At 47.3% G+C, this 20,222-nt stretch overlaps 1 protein-coding gene across 1 annotated transcript in view; it reads left to right on the top strand.

Annotated features, from left to right (window-relative positions):
• The first annotated feature begins 114 nt into the window (after positions 1-114).
• LOC143504544 (adhesion G protein-coupled receptor L3-like) overlaps positions 115-20,222 on the top strand; it is a 110,909-nt gene continuing 90,801 nt past the window's right edge. The window contains exon 1 of the mRNA XM_076995950.1: positions 115-323. Coding sequence (XP_076852065.1) covers positions 133-323 — 191 coding nt within the window. The 5' untranslated portion in view covers positions 115-132. The remainder of the gene's footprint in view (positions 324-20,222) is intronic.

Raw genomic sequence — 20,222 nt, 5'->3', positions numbered from 1 at the left:
AATACTAATTGTTTTGTTGTTATTGAAATTGTTTAGAATTGGCAGTACAATGAATTAATCAGTGATTATTCTGTGTGTGTGTGTGTGTGTGTGTGTGTGTGTGGTGCAGCCTTCAGCCGGGCCCCAGTCCCCATGGCTGTGGTGCGGAGGGAGCTGTCGTGTGAGAGTTACCCCATAGAGCTGCGCTGCCCCGGTACCGATGTCATCATGATCGAGAGCGCCAACTACGGCCGCACAGACGATAAGATCTGTGACGCGGACCCGGCCCAGATGGAGAACACACGCTGCTACCTGCCCGACGCATACAAGATCATGAGCCAGAGGTAATGAATGCACACGCACGTGTGTACACACACGTTTACGCACACGCATGTACACACACGTTTACACACACGCAGGTATGTACACACACACGTATACACACTCGCACGTATATTGGAGATTCTGGTGCTGCTGACGTGGTTTCATATTTCTGGTCCGGAAGCGGGTCCCTTGGGCTGGTTCCTGCCTTGGTCATTACTTATTCATAAGCGCAGCGTGATCGTCAATCTTAAGCCGGCTTTATTGATTTGTATATATTGAACAGATTGTCTTGAGTGTAATTTAGTACTAATGTCTTCTTCATTGAGCTTTAGGAGTTCTTCTGGGTCTGGCTGTCTCTACAGCCTAAATGGTTCTAGAGCCTGGCTGGTTCTAGATTCCGATGTTCTAGAGTGGCTGGTTCTAGAGCCCTGACTGGTTCTGGAGTCTGGCTGGTTTCTAGAGTCTGGCTGGTTCTAGAGTCTGGCTGGTTCTTGTCTCTCTTTCACAAATCTACTTTTACTTCTGTTTTATGTTTTCTGTATGTTTGTAACAAACATTGCACACGCACATATCTCCCACTGTAGAGCAGACGCTGCCTGGTCTAGTCCAGAACCCGGCAGACGCTGCTGGTCTAGTCCAGAACCCGGCAGACGCTGCCTGCTGTTAATGTGTGTGGATGAATGGCTGCGGCAGGTTTCCTGAAGGGTTTACAACCGCCGTTAAATGGAATTTATAGTTCTCACGTCTACGTGTAGATTAGTCACTTTCAGAACTCTTTAGAAGCGGAATGGTGATCGCACGTGCTGCGTGAATTGCGGCGTGTGTGAGAACACGGTGGAGGAGCTTGATTAACACATACGGATCAGCTACCGCTGCACACACACACACACACACACACCACGTGTTGCCCCCGCAACCCTGGAAACAGCCCTGCAACCCTGGAAACAGCCCCGCAACCCTGGAAACAGCCAGATTGCACACACACACACACACATGAATCGTCATGGTGAAGTGGGGTCATTGCTTGGTCCTGGAGAGACTGGCTAACCTACACACCACTGAGGGCCTGCAGCAACTGTTGGTAAGATCCTCAGGCCCTTAACAAAACCTCATAAACCTATTCGACTGAAGATGAAAGCTCATACACACACACACACACACACACACACATGGAAATAGAGACAGATGTCGGTGGCTCTGGGGGTCGTAGGTTTGCTCCACTGAAAATCGAGAGGCACGCTTAGACATTATCGGAGCAGTCTCAGCCCAGATGAACCATCAGACGTGCACAAAACATGAACGCGCACACACCTACAGACACGAGCGTGCACACACGCCTCACACGTGCACACACGCCTCACACGTGCACGGCTGCTACGCTGTGCTCTACAGTCCTGCTCCCTGCACCCGTCCTGACCCTGCTAACCACGCTGCTGGTTTTTTTTGTATCAAAACACAAGATTGTCTTAGGTCACGTTGGTCAGACAGGAAACGTGAACCAGATTGTTTGGGTTCGTCACACGTGTAAGAAGCCTCGGGAGCTGATTCGGTTCCTTGGCCTGTTGTCTGCTGGTGAAACGTGAGCAGGATGTGGACAGCCAGTGTGATCCGATAACTCGGATCGGAAGCTCTGCTCTCCCAAGCGTAGAACTCCACTCATGTAGGGACTGAGCCATGTTGTTCCGGGTCATGGGTCACCTGCCCACCAGCTGGATGCCCTAGACACCCGAGATTCACTAGAGTTATCTCTGCACGCCTGCCAGACTCCAACCCTAACACTAACCCTAACTCCAACACTACCCAGAACTCTAACACTAACTCTTAACATCTAACCCTAATCCCAGCAGTCAGTGAAACACGTGTGCACGCATGCAGACTTCTTCTGCATATATATGAAACACACACACACTACATGCCCACACACTACACACACTACATAGACATCACACACACACTACATACACACACAGATGTACACACACACACTACATACACATACACACGTTAACTAACACACACACAACACACAGATGTGTTCAGTTTCACATGTGTGTAGTACTGAGGTGTGTTTGTATGCATCACAGGTTATTGAGCAGACATAGGCAACTGCTAGAAATGCTAATATCATGTGTTACATTAACGTAGTAAATATTCTGAATAAATGAATTGGGAGTGTGTTCTAAACATTGTGATGAGATCTATGTTGTGAATATGAACTCCCATATTGCAGGATGTCACTGAGACGTTAACATGTAATCTGATGGTACGTCTGGGCATCGTTGGTACCAGCAGGTCTGCAGGCTACATACTGTATAATCTTATCATTTCTAATTCAATTAACACTGGAACGTTTGAGCAACTTCTATCTGAACATAGCAGCCAGCACTGGGAGAAAATTCCCCAAAATTTGCTTCAAATTCTGATTTGATAAGGAAGCCTGTTTGTAGTGATGAGACACTAATGTGTTATCTGGGTCAAACAATCCTCGATCAGCTCCAAAAAGTGAGGTGAGTCCATGCCACTAAAACCCCAGAACCACGGTCACTTGGACCCTGTCAGGGTGGAGTGGATGACCATCAGCGCCCGAGTCGTGGTGTTGGAGGGACTGGGGGAATATTCCTTCCTCTGGGCTTTTATCTTCAAACGTCATGTGTGATGTGCATGTGTGAGTGTTTCGTGGGCAGTAGTGTCCTAAGCGAACCTCCATGTAGGTCGTTGTGTCCATAGTGACTGTAAACACAAACGTCCTCACTGGCCACGTTCTCCTCTGGACAGGGGAAAGACACAGAAACACAGACACAACAACACAGACGCCGCTGCCCTCCGTAGCAGCTACGCAATCCTACCTGTGTGTGTGTGTGTGTGTGTGTGTGTGTGTAGGGCTGATCGCTGAGGAAGAGCACTGCTGGGAGTGTTTGGGATGAGTTCATGTCCAGCTGTTTGAAATGTCATGGGATGATTCCTCACAGCTGGAGGTGTGTGTGTATGTGTGTGTGTGTGTGTTTTGTGTGTGCGCGTGTGTGTGTGTAGGGAAACTATTCTATGAATTGATGTGGAAATAGTTTCCAGACATGTTCTCCTTCGTGCTGTTGAGGTTGTGGTATTAAGGTGAAATAGGATACACACACACTCTGACACACACACACGCATACACACACTGACACAGACTCGCACATACACACACGTGCACACACACTGACACAGACCCGCACAAACACACAGGCGTACACACACTGACACAGACTCGCACATACACACACGTACACACACATGACCGTAAGACCTCAGGTTGTGGAGTTCCTGTATGGTACAACGTGACATTCCTGATTCACATCAATTTGCAGATGCACTTTGAGTCTTTCCAGGCCGACATTACATGATAATACTGTTGTCATAGTTACCTGTCTCCTCCCTGACTCTCTTGCTTCAGTGCCACTTGAAGAGTCAGAGAAATCAACCTTTTACCTCTCTGTCTTCACCTCTCTCTCTCTCTCTCTCTCTCTCTCTCTCTCTCTCTCTGTCTTCACCTCTCTCTCTCTCACACACACACACACGCATGTACTTATTCCTTATTGTTTTCAGTGCTGTCACTTTGTTCCTGGTTTTAGCTAGAGTGCCACTTATGTTCCCTGTGTGTGTGTGTGTGTGTGTGTGTGTGCACGTGCAAGTGCATTTGTTTCCCACGCATTCATTCCTAAACTAATCAGGCAATTATTTTCTGTAAGAGTGTTGCTAGATGTGCTAAACACACACACACACACACACTTTCAATCAAACAGATAGATGGACAGACATATGCTCCCTTGTCCATGTAGAATCTTAGATAGGAAGACAGACAGATGCACTTGGATAGAGAGATAGAGAGAGAGAGAGAGAGAGAGAATAAAGAAGAGCCTGACGTATGTCTGTGCTGCTAGTTGTTCAGGACGTTTTGCAGGTCTGCCACACACTCTACCCACACAAGGTGAGAAGTCAACTGACACATCGATCCAGTCAGTATTTTTATGCTAAACCAGTATGCCAGAGGTCCAAAATGTGCCCCATTAACGATTTTGAAACTGCCTGCCAGGTATTTCAGAAATAAAATGAAAGTGAGTCTGCTTTTTAAGCAGTTTTTAAAAATCGAGACCCCAAGTGTCACTGCGTGTTGGTATCACGTAAAACCAAGACAAATGCCACATTCAATGTTCCTATAATGTAAAATCAAATCTCTCCGTATCTCCTCAACTCTAAACGTTAACAACTACGTTACGTCCGTCTTAATGTTCCCGAGCTTTTGCACAGACGTGGCTGCTTTGAAGACACAAAATATATAATATTTTAGGCACCTTTGGAAAACGGATATTTTTTTCCCCTGAGTTCTGAGGGAAGTGTGTTTGTGTAATTTGTGAATAAACGGTTATTGTAATGAAGGAGTTTACTGTGAAGACACAATACAAAAGAAAACATCACTCTAATCATGCAGTGGAGAACGAAAAGAGGAGCTGAAACACCTAGCTGGCCTGTTAACTAGATATATCTCAGCTCATAGCTCAGCGGGGAAACCCTTTAGAGGCTGAATTTATACAAGAATGCCTCGCTAAAGTATAACGTGCAGGGCAAGAAACAGTTTACCATCTACAAACTTAAAGCAGCAAGTATTGGGCCAAGATGGCGTTTCTGATTCAATCTGTTATCAAAGTGATATCGCTTCAGACGTGCCTCAGTTACGGTTTTGTTGTTTTGAATGTCGATAATTAAATAATTTCAGCAAGAGTACACCTCACCGGTACACCAACGGGAAAGGGTATTTTGACGCTGTATCAGTTTCCATTGAAAGTCTCTCTCTCTCTTGGTCAAGTTGTGTGGAGTGTCCCCTGACGGAGCTCCGGTCTTGGCGGGAGAGCGAATGGCGTCCATGGAGAAATGTTGAGGGTGTAGCTAGGGCTGTGACGGTATGGATTTTTTCTTACCGCGGTGAAAGAGCAACGTATAACCGCGGTAACCCCCCCCCCCCCCTCCCCCTTATTACATTATAGTTTATAAATAAAAACATGCACTTTTAAATTAACAAATACTTAATTCGTCGTAAATACTTTACGCAAAATTATGGCCATAATATTGTTAATAATGACGTGAATAACGTTTATTATAAATATCTTATTTTTCCATCTTCATGTTCCTTGCAAGACAAACCAACATGTTCATTTTGTCCGGTTTAAAGGACGATCTAAACGAGGTGGCAATGTTGCCTGCCGTGCTGAATATGGAAATGGAGTACTCGTGGCACAAACGGTCATGTTTTCTGGCAATGTTTGACAGAAGAGGGAATCCATTTTGATTTTTCCGCCACTGGGCAAGTGGGTCAGAATGCGAATCGAGGGCTTCCTCCTGCAAATACGTCGCGAGTTCAGCGTCCGCACCGGGCCAAAATAAAGCCACATACATTTAACTGAACTGGAGTGAGTTTCCCAAAACGTTCTTAGCGCTCACCCCTGATCAGTTTCTGAACGGTGCCTGTAGCATTTCATGTCCGACAGTGTTGTGTCGAATTCCGACTTGCCACGTTATTCTGCGCATAAATACGATACAGATAATATTGTCGATTTATGTTTCTATGCATAAATAAGAGCTAGACTTTAATTATCCATCACTGCAAACGGCATTATCTATGTCCAAAACCACACTCAAGGGTTCAAGGGTGTTAATTATTTTAAATAAAATACACACTTGCTATACCGAAGTTCACCTCTGACAATGACCTCGCAGTATTATAGCAGTATTATGTCTAAATATCTAGTTAAACTACAGTGCTCAGTGTACTAAGTTATAGTCACTGTAACTCCCTAATATCATCTGTAGCGTCTTTATGCGTGTGCAAACGAGGGGAGTCGGAATTCGGCACAACACATGATGGCTTGAAAAAAATTCTCCGTCGTGCCTGCTGCTTGCATGAGTTAAATGAAAATGAGCACTTTCTTCTTTGATTTACAACTTTGTCCTACCACCTGATTAACTTTCAGCTCCAACCCTGACGGGTAAAGAAATCTACAGAAAAGCTGCAGCCCATTATAAACCTCATGGTTCAAATTGTGGGGTGAAAAAGTAGTGAATTAAGCCCTATCCGGACGGGATTAGTTTTTCAGGGGGACGTCTGTGAAAAATATTTCACCCTTGTACTCAGTGATAAAACTCTTGCATCCGGACAGCAATTGAAAAAACAGGAGGACCCGCGAGTTTTTGGCTTTCTCGGTCACATGACATCGCCTTGTCACGTGATAGCATGTTTAATAATGTCACACTGCCAACTCTGATGATTCCTTTTTAACTTTTAACTTTACTACTGTTCAGTTCAGCATTTAAGATCTCCGTTTAAGTTAAGCTATTTTGTTAAACCAATACAGAAAACACATTATAAAAAATCGCTAATGAATGTAAATAGCTAAATAAATCCGTTAAATAAAATAAAATAAATCCATTAAAAAATCCAGTAAATCCATTTTCGCTCGCCGCTGTCTTTACGTGGATCTCCGTGAAAACGCGCGCCCAACGTGTAACTACGGTGCGTGGCAGTGGACATATAGCTGTTTTATTAAACGCGAGGTGATGTCTGCATGTATAAACTCAGACATGTGGATCCGGACGGGACTAAAATTACCAGACGACCACGGAGTACAGCGAAAAACAGTAGGTAATTCCGCCTGTAATTTTCTCTGAGGACGTCTGAGAAAAACACGGACATGCTCGTTCCGGACGGGATTAAAATCACAGAGGACCCCCCGTAAAAGAGAAAATTACCCCAGGACCCCCTGAGAAACTAATCCCGTCCGGATAGGGCTTTATACTCCGGAAAATACAGTAATCGGGCACAAAAATCCAGTGCACACCCCCCATCCCCCAATCCCCATTTATTTAATGGACTGTTCCTCTCGTGTACACAGCGATCGCAATTAAAACGTTTTTCCATGTTTTTTCGCAATGGAAACGATTCCTTTTATAGATAAATAAATAGATAAACCACGGTAATGAGCTCAACACCGCGGTAGGCACTACATAACCGCGGTATTGCAGTAATGCGGTTATCGTCACAGCCCTAGGTGTAGGTGAGACTCCATCCAAGGCCCGATATCGCAGTTCTTATTAGGATTATTAACTGGTGAGTGAAATTAGTGAAATCCTAGTTTCCACAACTCTGTCAACGATTGGAACTTCAAGTAAGGTAATTAAATAAAAAAGGAAGCGGAATCGTATTTATTATGTCCGTGGCAGTGGCGGAACTAGACGTTTATTCAAGGTGTGGCCAACGGGTGAGCAAGGCTTTATCAGAGGTGTCCATATACAAATGATGAACGAAAGGAAACAAATATTTCTCTTAAAATGCCCATTTCCAGTGCGGTGGCAGTAGGGGTGGTAAGGGCTCTGTTGGGGGGGGCAGTAGCGGTGGTAAGGGCTCTGTTGGGGGGGGGGGGGGGGGGCAGTAGGGGTGGTAAGGGCTCTGTTGGGGGGGGGCAGTAGGGGTGGTGAGGGCTCTGTTGGGGGGGGCAGTAGGGGTGGTGAGGGCTCTGTTGGGGGGGGGGGGCAGTAGGGGTGGTAAGGACTCTGTTGGGGGGGGGGGCAGTAGGGGTGGTGAGGGCTCTGTTGGGGGGGGGCAGTAGGGGTGGTGAGGGCTCTGTTGGGGGGGCAGTAGGGGTGGTGAGGACTCTGTTGGGGGGGGGGGGGGGGGCAGTAGGGGTGGTGAGGGCTCTGTTGGGGGGGGGGGGGGGGGGGGGGCAGTTGGGGTGGTAAGGGCTCTGTTGGGGCCCTGCCTCCCCTTTAGCTCCATCACTGGTCTGTGGCCCGTGACCGCGCATAGTTTTCAACTTCTGGCCCTCAACTAGAAATGTTTGGACATCCCTGATCCCTGCAGTGTGCTCTTGAAGTAACATTTCAAAGTCAACATTCATTCCTTCTCAGTAGATTAAAAATGATTGTAAATACAAACATTGAATTGAACTTTAGTATTCGGTTGAACGGCTTGGTGGGGGGGCGAAAGGGGGCGTTGCCCCCTCAGGTGAGGTGTCCCGCCCCCTCAACGTAAATAATAAGACCCATTTATTTTACAACAATCGCTGTACAGCGCCCCCTCGCCCGCTCGACAATCGTCACACGCCGCCACCCCCCTCCCCCCGCTCAACAACTTACGCCCCCCCCCCCCCCCCCTCTCCATTCAACAAGTTACATTCGCCACCTCGAAATTTTCTGACGCCCCCTCACTGTATATGTCCTGGCGCCGGCACTGCTTCAGACTGACCTCTGACCTCCCCGAGTTCCCTTCCTGCTGGGACGCTGAGTGCCTGGGTGGTGTGGTGGAGCTACCAGTCCTCCCAGTTGAAGCAGCAGTGCTCACTGGGATGGTTGGCAGTCTGTTCCTAACTGCTCATGTCGGAACTTCATTTCTAATTTCCTCCTTGTATCTCTTCTGTCTTCATTTCCACAGTTTTCTTTCAATTTCACAGTCTAATTCTTAAATTATCCAGAAAAGGTGAACATATTTAATCATTCACAGACACAAGACAATTGCCTTTCATTTAGAGCTTTCGTACACACACACACACACACACACACACACACACACACACACACACACACACACACACACACACACACACACACACACACATCCATCCACATCAACACACACACACACACCCATCCACTCACTCCCACACACACACACACACACACACACACACACACACACACACACACACACACACACACACACACACACACACACACAGCTTGCTGTTTGTGTTCCTTTCCAAACTCCAGGCCAAGATTCATCCCAAGTCCAAGCTGTTTGTTTGATCACTTAGTGCCAGCCTGGTCTCTTCTGCAGGGATGTCTGCTCTGAGTCACGGATGTGTGTGTGTGTGGGTGAATGTTAGGGACAAGTCCACTGTGACCCCGCCTCCCCTTGTCCTGAGATCTCTGATTGGCTGTCTGGTTTGTTTCAATGAGCAGGTGAAACCTTGGCTCTCATTGATTGGTTGTGATTACCCCAGAGTCACTACACCTGACCCAGCCCACATCAGTCACACACACCGGCAAGCTGACCTTACTCTGGAGTTTGCCCCTACACACTGCCCCTTCCCTCTCTGGGGCCACTTGAGTGATTCTGCCCTCTTTGAGGGCACTAAAGCAATTCTACCCCTCTCTGTGGGTGGGTGAGCTGTTACATCCCCACAGCGACACACACGCCACCCCCCCGGAGAGGGCACAGCTGAAGCATACACCCCGTGGGGCACAACTGGACCACGCACCCTGGGGCACAAATCGACCACTGTCCCCAGGGGGCGTGTCTCAGTTGTGCCCCCTGGGGGGGCGTGTCTGTGTCGCCACGGGGATGTTCCAAACAGCTCTCTGGACTCCAGAGCTCAACATATGGTGGATGGGTGTATCACCCCCAACACTGACACACCACCCTGTAGCAGAACATGAAGAGTTTGTTACAGACGTTTGGATCTGTTCTCGTATAGGATGAAGGTAAATGGAAATGAAGAAGGTTGTGCTACTGTAGATCTGACAATACTGCTGACGTCACGTAATGACGAGGCACCAGTTGTGAGGAAAGCATTTATTACTTATCATTTGCTTTCTGAGGAAACAGGAGAATGTTACGAAGGGTAAAATCCTAACCCCCACCCCCCTCTCTCTCCATTTCTCTGCCTCTCACATCTTCCTTCATTTCTTCACCGTCTTCAGAAAGTTGACCTCTCTTCCATTAGAGCTGACCTGGGTGGACAGCGTGGGTTTGTAAGGGAAACACTAATTCGGTCAGCCTGAGGGACCTGAGGTGACTTGAGTGGTGCTGTGATCGTTCAGGTCTCCTGATCTGGGATCAGATTCTTTATTTTGCTTAATGGAACAAACTTCACCTCAGCAGTTCACTCAGCTCTCACACCTGATTGCTTTATGTGACACTCTCGGGTTCATGACGAACACACACACACACATACACACGATAAGCGCCGGCTGTTTCTCTGTGGTGCAGTATGGATGAAGGTCCCATGTGATCAAATGGTTTAAAAGGCACAAAGCATTTCAATTCCACACAAGTTTAGACTCATGTTCACTGGGGGCTACGATCACACACAAGTACACATTTGAGCACAAAGAGGCCCGTTAAATCCTGTAGAATATGAAGAGTTGCTCCACTAGAGTGTTTGTTCTACATGCAGCTAGCAGAGAACCTTCCCTCACCACACGAGTCTGCACACCGTCCTGCTGAACACAGTGTAATGATGACTGTGTGTGTGTGTGTGTGTGTGTGTGTGTGTGTGTGTGTGTGTGTGTGACTAACACTGCTATGAGAAGGTGTGTGTGTGTGTGAGAGAGTATATTAGTATGTGGTACTACTATGAGAGGGTGTGTGTGTGTGTGTGAGTATATGAGTGTGATACTGCTATGAGAGGGTGTGTGTGTGTGTGTGTGAGTATATGAGTGTGATACTGCTATGAGAGGGTGTGTGTGTGTGTGTGTGTGAGAGTCTGAGCAGGTGCTGAAAAGGACTCTAGGAAACGACTCACATAAACTAACACACACACACACACACACACACACACACACACACACACACACACACACACACACACACAGTTCTCCCCTCTCTCCCATTGCAGAAACACCATTTTAGTGTTGCCTGAAATCTTTGCAGTCTATCTCTTGTCTGAACTCTCTTCATCTCTCATTTCCAACTCTCTCTCATCTCTCCATTTCAATCCATCCTCCCATCTCTCTCTCTCTCTCTCTCTCTCTCTCTCCACCCCCCTCTGTGTATGCTTCTCTCCTGAGGTCACAGTGATAACTGATCAACTGTGTGTTTGGTGGAAACAGAAGTGAATTTGAAGCTAATTCACTTCTTATAGCAGCACACAGTGTGTCTCACTCAGTGTGTCTCATTCAAAGTGTGTCTCATTAAGTCCATCCTGACAGTATTTCAGCCCCCGCAAGACACATCGCTCACTCGAAATACAGTACTTATTTTAGTCAGAGATACAATGCGTAACATGTTTTAAATAAATAATGCTTCTGGTTGCTTCCTTAACAACAGGACCCACTGATTGGATGACATGGTTGATGTTTTATGATGTTTTACATGTTTATGATGTTCTGTAGTTTGTTTGATTGGCTGGTGGTCTCATACAGACATGAAATTGTGATTGGTTGAGAGAGTGTGTTAGTGGGATTGGCGTGTGTGTGGGGCTTTGGCAACGTTGTTACGTCCCACCTCTCCCTGCAGGGGGCGCTGTCACAAGCAGAACGGTTGGGAGCAGAAGCAACCTGATTTTATATACATGGGGTGCGTGGGTGTGTGTGTGTGTATGGGTATGTGTGTGTGTGTGTGTGTGTGTGTGTGTATGGGTATGTGTGTGTGTGGGTATGTGTGTGTGTGTGTGTGTGTATGGGTATGTGTGTGTGTGGGTGTGGGTGTGTGTGTGTGTGTGTACACCCCTCACTAGGTGCCTCGTCACAGTCAAACAGTGAATCAAGCTGTTTGTCTGGGATGCCTTCCAATGTACGAATATCTCTCTCTCTCCCTCCCTCCCTCTCTATCTATCTCTCTCTCTATCTCACTCTCTCCCTCTCTATCTATCTATTTCTCTCTCTCCCTCTCTCTCTCTCCCTCCCTCCTTCTCTCTCTATCTATCTCTCTCGCTCTCTCTCTCCCTCTCTATCTATCTATTTCTCTCTCTCTCCTTCTCTCTCTCTCTCCCTCTCTGCTTACCTCTCATTCAGTTCAAGATAGCTTTATTGGCATGACTACATCAATTACAATTATCAGGTATAAAGAATATAGAGTCAGGAATGTGATGAATATGATCTGTGGAAATATGAATAATGATTTTAGGTTAACAAAATCATAAAAGAAGTAAAAATGTGATGAAAAGTAGATCACTAGCAGAATTAATAAATAGAAACTACATTAACAGAGATCTGTTCTGTCTCAGCACTCACAGTGACCACACACATGTCTGTGACAGTCACCACACACACTCGTCTGTGACAGTCACCACACACACTCGTCTGTGACAGTCACTATCATGCTCTCTCCATTCTTTCGCTCTATCCCCCCCACCCTCTCTCTCTTTCTCTCTCTCTCTCTCTCTCTCTCTCTCTCTCACTCTTATATACTCTCTCTGTCTCTCAGGTCAAAATGTATTTATTTGTATTACTTTATCTAGTACACAAAGCCCCACAAAACAGTAACAACCCTTGACCCTTTCTGTGACCTTTAGAAATCTGACATTAAAGAGTCAGCAAGCAGTTTGATATTTCAGCTTGACTTATTTAGCCATTATGTACTGTGACGTACTGTAAGTAAAGTGTTTGCCGAAACACCCACACTGGGGGGTTTATTTAACGTATATTTCTGGTGTTTTAGATAATTTCTGAATGGCCTTTATTTGTAATTGGCTGGATGTCTTGGACATGCAGCTGTCAGTTACTGTTGTCTCAGTGTGGATGCGTGCAGGGCGTTGTTGGCCGGCCCGCCGATCCATGGAGGTGGTGGAGCTGGGTGTGTCTGGGGCTCACGCCGTCTGGGCGTGTCTGGGCGTGTCTGGGGCTCACGCCGTCTGGGCGTGTCTGGGGCTCACGCCGTCTGGGCGTGTCTGGGGCTCACGCCGTCTGGGCGTCTCTGGTGCTCACGCCGTCTGGGCGTGTCTGGGGCTCACGCCGTCTGGGCGTGTCTGGGGCTCACGCCGTCTGGGCGTGTCTCACGCCGTCTGGGCGTGTCTCACGCCGTCTGGGCGTGTCTCACGCCGTCTGGGCGTGTCTCACGCCGTCTGGGCGTGTCTCACGCCGTCTGGGCGTGTCTGGGGCTCACGCCGTCTGGGCGTGTCTGGGGCTCACGCCGTCTGGGCGTCTCTGGTGCTCACGCCGTCTGGGCGTGTCTGGGGCTCACGCCGTCTGGGCGTCTCTGGTGCTCACGCCGTCTGGGCGTGTCTGGGGCTCACGCCGTCTGGGCGTGTCTGGGTCTCACGCCGTCTGGGCGTGTCTCACGCCGTCTGGGCGTGTCTCACGCCGTCTGGGCGTGTCTCACGCCGTCTGGGCGTGTCTGGGGCTCACGCCGTCTGGGCGTGTCTGGGGCTCACGCCGTCTGGGCGTGTGAACAGCTCTGTGATAGCTGCTTCAGAGAACAGGCCGCGTTCACATTCCTGCAGCTGGTTCAGTGCCAGCAGAACACTGCAGATAAGGGGGGGGGGGGGGGGGGGGGGTGAGCTAAAAGGAACAGATGGGGAAGGAAAGAGAGGAACAGGAAGAAAGGATCACCTAAACAGGGCGGGGCTACAGGATGAGCGTTGCAGAACAAAATGCATGAGAGAGAGGGGAAATATGTGATGATGATCAATTAAATGACAAATTCACATTCATATACTAAATAAAATTTGGCTGGGATCTCAGTCAGATATATTACTAGTCCTGCTCCTCGTACCGTTGTTCAACCAATGGTACAAACATCCAGCAGAAATTCTGCACACCACATTTTGTAAACATATCCAGCAAGTTTGCAGGAAAACAACAAATAAACAACAGATCACACCTGTGGAGCTGAAGTAGAGCAATTACTCCAAATTCAAAAGAGGATGATTAAATATTAGATACATTTAACAACAGTGACCCCCACTGCTACCAGTACAAAGACCTGCAGTGCCAGTGATAAGAGCTGAACAGAGAAGAGAGCCCTCACACACACAGTCCCCACACACACACACACAGTCACCTCACACACACACACACAGTCACCTCACACACACAGTCCCCACACACACACACACACAGTCACCTCACACACACACTCCCCACACACACACACACAGTCCCCACACACACACACACACAGTCACCTCACACACACAGTCACCTCACACACACAGTCACCTCACACACACACACACAGTCACCTCACACACACACACACAGTCACCTCACACACACACACATAGTCCCCTCACACACATGGTCCCCACACACACACACACGGTCACCTCACACACACACGGTCACCTCACACACACACGGTCCCCCTCACACACACACACGGTCCCCCTCACACACACACACGGTCCCCCTCACACACACACACACGGTCCCCTCACACACACACGGTCCCCTCACACACACACACACGGTCCCCTCACACACACACACGGTCCCCCCACACACACACACGGTCCCCCCACACACACACACGGTCCCCCCACACACACACGGTCCCCCACACACACACGGTCCCCCTCACACACACACACGGTCCCCCTCACACACACACACGGTCCTCCTCACACACACGCACGGTCGCCCTCACACACACGCACGGTCGCCCTCACACACACACACGGTCGCCCTCACACACACACACGGTCGCCCTCACACACACACACGGTCCCCTCACACACACACACGGTCCCCCCACACACACACAGTTCCCCACACACACACACACATACACACAGTCCCCCCACAGTGCCCTGTGTGTTTCACCTAGTGCCCTGTGTGTTTCACCCTAGTGCCCTGCGAGTTTCACCCTAGTGCCCTGCGTGTTTCACCCTAGTGCCCTGCGTGTTTCACCCTATTGCCCTGCGTGTTTCACCCTAGTGCCCTGCATGTTTCACCTAGTGCCCTGCGTGTTTCACCTAGTGCCCTGCGTGTTTCAGAGCGTTTGTGCTAAGTCTATATTAAACATGGCCACTTCCTTGTAGGGGACCCTCTGTAGAGCACCAGAGTTTATTTGAGGACTTCAAAGCCATCTGATTCTTCATCTCTTGTGAACTGAACTTCATTATTTTTTCCATTTTTATAATCACTCTCATAAATATTGTTTGTAAGTTTTGGTAAAAGTGGCTCCTTTAAACAGATGAGCTCAGACTCCTGTGTCTGGAGGCAGACGTCTGTGTGCTTTCTTTGATTCCCATTTTATTACCATTTTCTGTTACCTTGACGATGAGGCGTGGTGCCACACACACACACACACACACACACGCTCTCGGGCATGCCTGGACAGGCCAGCGCCTTGCACTCAGAATCGCATGGGTATACAAGGTCAAAGGTCACTGCCAGGGTTGCTGTTCTGGTCTGTTTGAGTTGTGTGAGTGGAACTGAGAGCAGGATGAGTAGTGAAGTGTTTGACCTAAACTTACTTATCGTTTCGATACACACACACACACACACACACACACACACACACACACACACACACACACACACACACACGTACGTATCTCCTTCTCTCTCTAAGGAGAGGTAGGGTGTGTGTCACAGTGAATCAGTGTTGAGTGCAAATGTAAAAAAAAAAGTCAAACTCCTCTGACACACTCACTAATCAACACAGACAGCGGCACTGCATGGAGTCTGGACTGCAGCTCACCGTCCTCCCAAACAACGGAGTGTGTGTGTGTGTGTGTGTGTGTGTGTGTGTGTGTGTGTGTGTGTGTGTGTGTGGTGTGGGGGTGATCAGTTTCACCTGCACTAGCTACTGTCAGTTAGGGTCCTCACATCAAATGCTTGGTATCCACTCTCTGTCACTAGCTCTCACTCTCTCTTTTACACACACACACACACACACACACGTGTGACGGTTCCTGCGGCACTGTGTGGGCACCACTCCCAAGCTGTCGTGTCCTCTGCGGTTAACCGCTACTGCGTGGCTACAGTGTCTACAGCCTCCACCACCATGGCAGGTGCTGTCACTACATCAGCTCTGCTCACGCAACCTTAGAGGGACGCGATGGCATCGTGCTCTGATGTAGACAACAACTTTCTCTTCAAGTCCGTTTCATCGTATGACACTTCCTTCAACACCACTCCGCTCCTATTTGCGCTTCCAGTCCGTGTTTCTCACACTCATGACTCTCTCACCCCTCCTAATTGCCATGGCAACAGAAGGGTGTAGCTAACCGGGGTTCTCCCTGAACCCTCCTCCACCCTTCGGCACGCTACGGTTAACCGTTTGGTGTCTGCCCGTTCTAATGTCGAAAGCGAAATTTCGATGAGAACCGTTATTTCTCACATGGCCAGTCACTGAGCTAGATGGCTCCATAACGGACTAATGTTAGCAGAACCAGCCCAGGCAGTTTAATCGCTGTCCATCCTGTTTCAGTCACTTTAGCATTGTGTTGCTGTAATAACCGGCTGAGGTAGAGCCAAATTACACTTCTTTTGAACAATAAGAATACCTTTTGAACAAAATATTGTACATCCATTATGATTTTTTAAAAATAAAGTAACTCACAAAATTGTGGGCATTTCATATGCTCTAATTTTTGTTCCGTCTTATACAGACATTTGTTGATTTGAATTAATAATTGCTTTTTAATTGTTTTACATTTTCTAAATTTTTAGCTAAAATTGATTTACACTGACTTTAAATATCCTACTAAGATGTCATATTGAACATCGTGCCCTGATTACAATGACGTGTGTTTATTTTCTCTGCCATTTGCTATAATCACACACAACATTAAATGTAACTACAAGGGATGTTGTGCTCACACTGGAGCGGGTTATGTCCTCTGAACTGGTCAGCCTGAGCAAGACTCAGTTGGACTCAGTTGGACTCAGGGCAGGACGCTCGTCCTCAGGGCCGCCTGATGTCCTGTCCAGATCGTGACGTCCACCCTGCCTCAGGCTCCCGTCCTCCGTGCGTCCCCCGTACCGGTGCCCCGTGCCCCTGTCCAGGCGGTGGGAGCTGTGACAGAGCCTCCACCCACACCTCCACCCACACATGATGTTTGCTGCACCTCCACCCCTCCCATCCTTCAGAGTCCTGCCCCACTCTGGGAGTTGCACAGGGCCCGGACCGCGATCAGGATCCGACAGAACCTCCACGTTTTCAGAGAGGCTGGGTGGAAACTGTAGTCAGAGACCTGGAGGAGACACCAGAACCTCCAGGAGACACCAGAACCTCCACGTTTTCAGAGAGGCTGGGTGGAAACTGTAGTCAGAGACCTGGAGGAGACACCAGCATCGGCAGTAAATCACGGCCGTTACTGACGAGGGCTTCATACGGCCCGACGACTCTCACCACATGGTGCTGGGAGCAGCTTTAATCGGCGCACTAAATCTGTTGTGGTTATTCCCCCTACGGAGACTATTTTGCTCTGTTTTATGCAAGTTTACTTTTTAAAAACAGTTAGAATGTCCTCGCCTGGTCTCTGCCTTACTGCCAGCATTCTTGTATATTTTCATTTGATTACATTTTTTGTCATTTACATCTATCTATCTATCTATCTATCTATCTATCTATCTATCTATCTATCTATCTATCTATCTATCTAGCAAATATAAAATACCTATTCTGCCAAAGTAATAGTATTTTTTATTAATATAGGAATTTATGTTTTATATTTTATAGAAAATAAGTAAACTTTGATAAACAAAAACAAAATAACAACAGTAAAACAAACATAATTTCAGATCACCATAAACAAGTATGGAACATGAAGTAAACAGTAAGAAAGGAAACAAGGTTGTTTGTGCGTGTAGCTGTGTTTACTCTCTTGCCCTGTTAAATCAGTGCTTCACGAATTGTCCCCTAGTATTAATCAGGCAGTGTGGGAAAGTGATGGAGGTTTTGTTAATAATTCAGAAAGGATTCTGTGATGGTTTTGGATTTTGGACTTTGGAAAGAAGTGTCTCTCCTGTACGTACAGACAGCGGGGCAGGTCCCGTCCGTACAGACAGCGGGGCAGGTCCCGTCCGTACAGACAGCGGGGCAGGTCCCGTCCGTACAGACAGCGGGGCAGGTCCCGTCCGTACAGACAGCGGGGCAGGTCTTCTCCGTGTTGGCCATGTTTTTGCTGTCTGACTGTCACCAGCTTGTATTCGCTCATTCTGTGTAGATAGGGTTTGCCTTTGTTTGTTGTCTTTAATTTTGATGAGGTAATTTTCTAATTTGTATTCATCATCAAGTAATTCATAACATTTGAATTTGTTCTGATGCTTAATTTAATTTTTCCATTACAGGGTATAATTTGCTATGTTCTTCTTGTCAGTTTCAGTGTGGGGCTGAGCTGGTCTGTTCTCTAGGTCTGTTCTCTATATCTGTTCTCTAGATTTGTTCTCTAGGTCTGCTTTCTAGATCTGTTCTCTAGATTTGTTCTCTAGGTCTGTTCTCTAGATTTGTTCTCTAGGTCTGTTCTCTAGATTTGTTCTCTAGGTCTGTTCTCTAGATTTGTTCTCTAGGTCTGTTCTCTAGGTCTGTTCTCTAGATTTGTTCTCTAGATCTGTTCTCTAGGTTGTTCTTAGCTGTAGGTGTACTGGGTCATTTGGAGTATGTTTATCGCAGATAAAGTCTTTGTGGTGAGGTGAGACTGCCTCTTATTGGTGGAGGTGGAACCACCATTGGCAGCATATTTTCTAGTATCCAGAAGGAGTGTAAATCTGCCTGGTTCAGTTCTGCTGGCCAGATTAAACCCTCCTCTTTACTCCAGGATATCCAGATTAAACCCTCCTCTTCACTCCAGGATATCCAGATTAAACCCTCCTCTTCACTCCAGGATATCCAGATTAAACCCTCCTCTTCACTCCAGGATATCCAGATTAAACCCTCCTCTTCACTCCAGGATATCCAGATTAAACCCTCCTCTTCACTCCAGGATATCCAGATTAAACCCTCCTCTTCACTCCAGGATATCCAGATTAAACCCTCCTCTTCACTCCAGGATATCTTTGCAGAATTCAGCGTGCAGTAGTTCTGTGTTTTGACCCAAATTTCATACTTTTCTCTTGGCACTAATGCCCAAATGTCACTGTCATCTAACATTATTGGTTTTTCATGTTATTAACCAATTATGAATTATTAACATTATTGGCATTATTAATAATAATAATAATAATACATTTTATTTAATAGCGCCTTTCTAACACTCAAGGACACTTTACAATTACAACAGCAAAAAATAAATAAACTCATACATAAAATACAAGTAAGAGAAACAATAAAATATGACACAGTAAAACATGGATCAGTTAAACATTAAAAGCAATCTTGTACAGGTGAGTCTTTAATGAGGATCTGAACTGTAGAAGTGAGTTTATGTTCCTTATGTCAGGTGGCAGCGAATTCCAAAGCCGGGGAGCAGAGCGACTAAAAGCTCTACTCCCCATGGTGGTGAGACGGGCAGAGGGGACAGTCAGGTGAACAGAAGAGGAAGATCTGAGAGTGCGAGATGGAATAGCGACAGTGAGAAGATTAGAGAGATAGGGTGGGGCAAGGTTATGGATGGCTTTGAAAGTGAGTAGAAGAATTTTATAGTCTACACGGAACTTGATTGGGAGCCAGTGGAGCTGAGACAGTACAGGTGTGATATGGTGGAATGAAGGGGTTTTTGTGATGATACGGGCAGCTGAGTTTTGAACCAATTGAAGCTTATGGAGAGATTTGTGTGGAAGACCAAAAAGCAGGGAATTGCAATAGTCAAGGCGGGAAGTGACGAGGCTGTGCACAAGGATGGCAGAGGTATGTGGTGTAAGGGCAGGACGAAGGCGACTGATATTACGTAGATGAAAGTAGGCGGACTGGGTAATTTTATTGATATGTGATTTAAAGGATAAAGAGTTGTCGAGGATGACACCCAGGCTTTTTATCTGAGAGGAAGGGAAAACAGATGTATTATCAATGTCATTTATTAACTATTATTAAAATTATTCATTCTCTCTCCCCACACCCTGTTTCTGGTGTCTGCTCCGGATGGAGGGCGTCTGCTCCGGGCGGAGGGCGTCTGCCGTGGGCGGAGGGCGTCTGCCGTGGGCGGAGGGCGTCTGCTCCGGGTGGAGGGCGTCTGTTGTGGCTGTGCTGCTGTCTTCTCTCTCAGTTTCTCTTTCTCCTGCCAGTTCACTGTTCCAGAATCAGCAATTAGCCATAAAAGGTGTCAAACACCTCCCTACTTCTCAAGACT

Source organism: Brachyhypopomus gauderio, unplaced genomic scaffold, assembly GCF_052324685.1.
Source record: "Brachyhypopomus gauderio isolate BG-103 unplaced genomic scaffold, BGAUD_0.2 sc296, whole genome shotgun sequence".
Classification (NCBI taxonomy): Eukaryota; Metazoa; Chordata; class Actinopteri; order Gymnotiformes; family Hypopomidae; genus Brachyhypopomus; species Brachyhypopomus gauderio.
This window is presented reverse-complemented; position numbering and strand designations above follow the sequence as displayed.